Here is a 2219-nt window from a genome sequence, read left to right as displayed (position 1 = left end):
TGGGTGCTCAGGGGCCGCTTGCTTTGTGGTTTCAGGAGTGGAACCCGGACCTGACGCACACGATAACGCGGAAGGAGAAGCAGAAGAAGGGCGAGGGGGTGGCCCTGACCAACGCCAGCAGCGCTGGAGATACGGGGGCACCAGCAGGCGAGCGCGGGAGGTGAGGACCAGCGGGGAGGGAAGATGCCATGGGAAGGGCACGGCAGACATTGCCAGTGCTATGAGAACACCCAAGGAGACAAGAGATGTCCTTGGAGACAGCCACTGGTCTCCTCTGTCCTCCTTCCATGTCATATTGGAGATGTAGCCCCCTCATCACAACCCCTGCCCCCTGTAACCTCAGGAGAGCCGCAGCATCCACAGAATCACAGAATCCCAGAGCGTTAGGGATTGGAAGGGACCTCCAAAGCTCATCCAGTCCAATCCCCCTGCCAGAGCAGGAACACCCAGATGAGGTTACACAGGAAGGCGTCCAGGCGGGTTTTGAATGTCTGCAGAGAAGGAGACTCCACAACCTCTCTGGGCAGCCTGGGCCAGGGCTCTGTCACCCTCACTGAGAAGAAGTTTCTTCTCCAATTGAAGTGGAACCTCCTGTGTTCCAGTTTGTGTCCGTTACCCCTTGTCCTATCATTGTTTGTCACCGAGAAGAGCCTGGCTCCTTCCTCGTGACACTCACCCTTTAAATATTTCTAAACATGAATGAGGTCTCCCCTCAGTCTCCTCTTCTGCAAACTAAAGAGCCCCAGCTCCCTCAGCCGCTCCTCAGAAGGGAGATGCTCCACTCCCTTGATCATCTTTGTAGCCCTACACTGGACTCTCTCCAGCAGTTCCCTGTCCTCCTTGTACTGAGGGGCCCAGAACTGGATGCAATATTCCAGATGCTCCCAGATTTTGGCAGCACACGGTGTCTGCCCACCCCGCCACCTCCCCACCTTTTCTGACAGCCCCTCTCCCTCCTTCCCCCTCGCCCCAGCGTCAGCAGCCACGACCGCGGGCAGACCTACAGCGCCGAGTGGTCCGACGACGAAGGCAGCAACTCCTTCAACGCCAGCGAGGCCAACGGTGGCACCAACCCCTTCGACGAGGAGGCGGCGGGGAAGGGTGTGCGGGTGCGGGCGCTGTACGACTACGACGGGCAGGAGCAGGACGAGCTCAGCTTCAAAGCGGGTATGGTCCATCCCCGGAGCTGGGTTGGCTGGGGCTTGGTTGCTGGAGTTGTGCATCCCACACTGCTTGGCTTTTTGGTGTAAAGTCTCTTTCTGGGTTAACCCAGCCCTTCAAAACATTGAGGTGGCAGAAAGGGGAAGGCACAAAATGAGCCTGAACCCAGGTGGGAGTGGAGAGGTGGTGGGATGGGAGTGTGGGAGGTTTTGTGAGTCACCCCCTGCCTTTCTACCCTCCCAACCTGCACGCTCAGCATCACTCTTAGAAACCCCCAGCAGCTCCATCCAGGGGAGAAATGAGGGGACAGCAGTGGCTCCAACACCCACAACGAGCTCTCCCCTCTCCACCTTCCCCTCCAGGTGACGAACTGACCAAACTGGGTGAGGAAGACGAGCAAGGGTGGTGCAAAGGGCGCTTGGACAACGGGCAGCTAGGTCTCTACCCCGCCAACTACGTGGAGGCAATCTAAGTCTTGTGGTGTGCTCCTCGTCGCCGTCAGCAGATCAATCCGCCCTCCGTTGTCTCCATCTCTCCACCAGCCAACCAGCCATTCTGCCGTCTGGTCCTCCACCCGTCACACTTAGAGATTCAGACATATTTTCCGACCAAGCTTTTATTTTTTTAAGAGTTGTCTCCGGAGAGTATTTTGCATAGTCGCTTTTCTTCTTCTTCTTCTTCTTCTTCTTCTTCTTCTAAGATGACATGAAGCGAAAGATGACGCCGTCCGTTCGTCTACGTTAGTTGATGTGGTTTTTTTTCCGAGCGAAAAGCCGATACCTCAAGATCTTAAAGCCCAACCAGTGAGAGCTCCTGATTGGTTGGTTTTTAAAGATACTGAAATCATGAGCCGCCTTCTGATTGGCTGGAACTGTTCCAAAATGCATGGCGCTGAAGCTCCTGGGACCAATCAAATTCAACCCCAAAAACCATGAGAAGGATTGGAGCCTGACTCTGTTATTTTTTTGGTGTTTCCATGTTCTTCTCCCCGGTTCATCCTCCCTCCTCGAAAGAAGGGGACAAACGTCCCCTCCTGCCCCACGGCCACACGGCCCCAT

The 2219-nt window shown here is 55.7% G+C and overlaps 1 protein-coding gene across 1 annotated transcript in view; it reads left to right on the top strand.

Annotated features, from left to right (window-relative positions):
• Window positions 1–1789, top strand: part of PACSIN1 (protein kinase C and casein kinase substrate in neurons 1) — a gene marked incomplete at its 5' end in the record, with an annotated part of 3643 nt that extends 1854 nt beyond the window's left edge. The window contains 3 exons of the mRNA XM_010193680.1: window positions 1–160; window positions 974–1167; window positions 1524–1789. The exon at window positions 1–160 is cut by the window's left edge and continues 19 nt beyond it. Of these exons, the coding sequence (XP_010191982.1) occupies window positions 1–160; window positions 974–1167; window positions 1524–1633 (464 nt within the window). The remainder of the gene's footprint in view (window positions 161–973; window positions 1168–1523) is intronic.
• Window positions 1790–2219: the final 430 nt, after the last annotated feature.

Source organism: Mesitornis unicolor, unplaced genomic scaffold (genome assembly GCF_000695765.1).
Source record: "Mesitornis unicolor isolate BGI_N332 unplaced genomic scaffold, ASM69576v1 scaffold37341, whole genome shotgun sequence".
NCBI classification, from domain to species: Eukaryota; Metazoa; Chordata; class Aves; order Mesitornithiformes; family Mesitornithidae; genus Mesitornis; species Mesitornis unicolor.
This window is presented reverse-complemented; position numbering and strand designations above follow the sequence as displayed.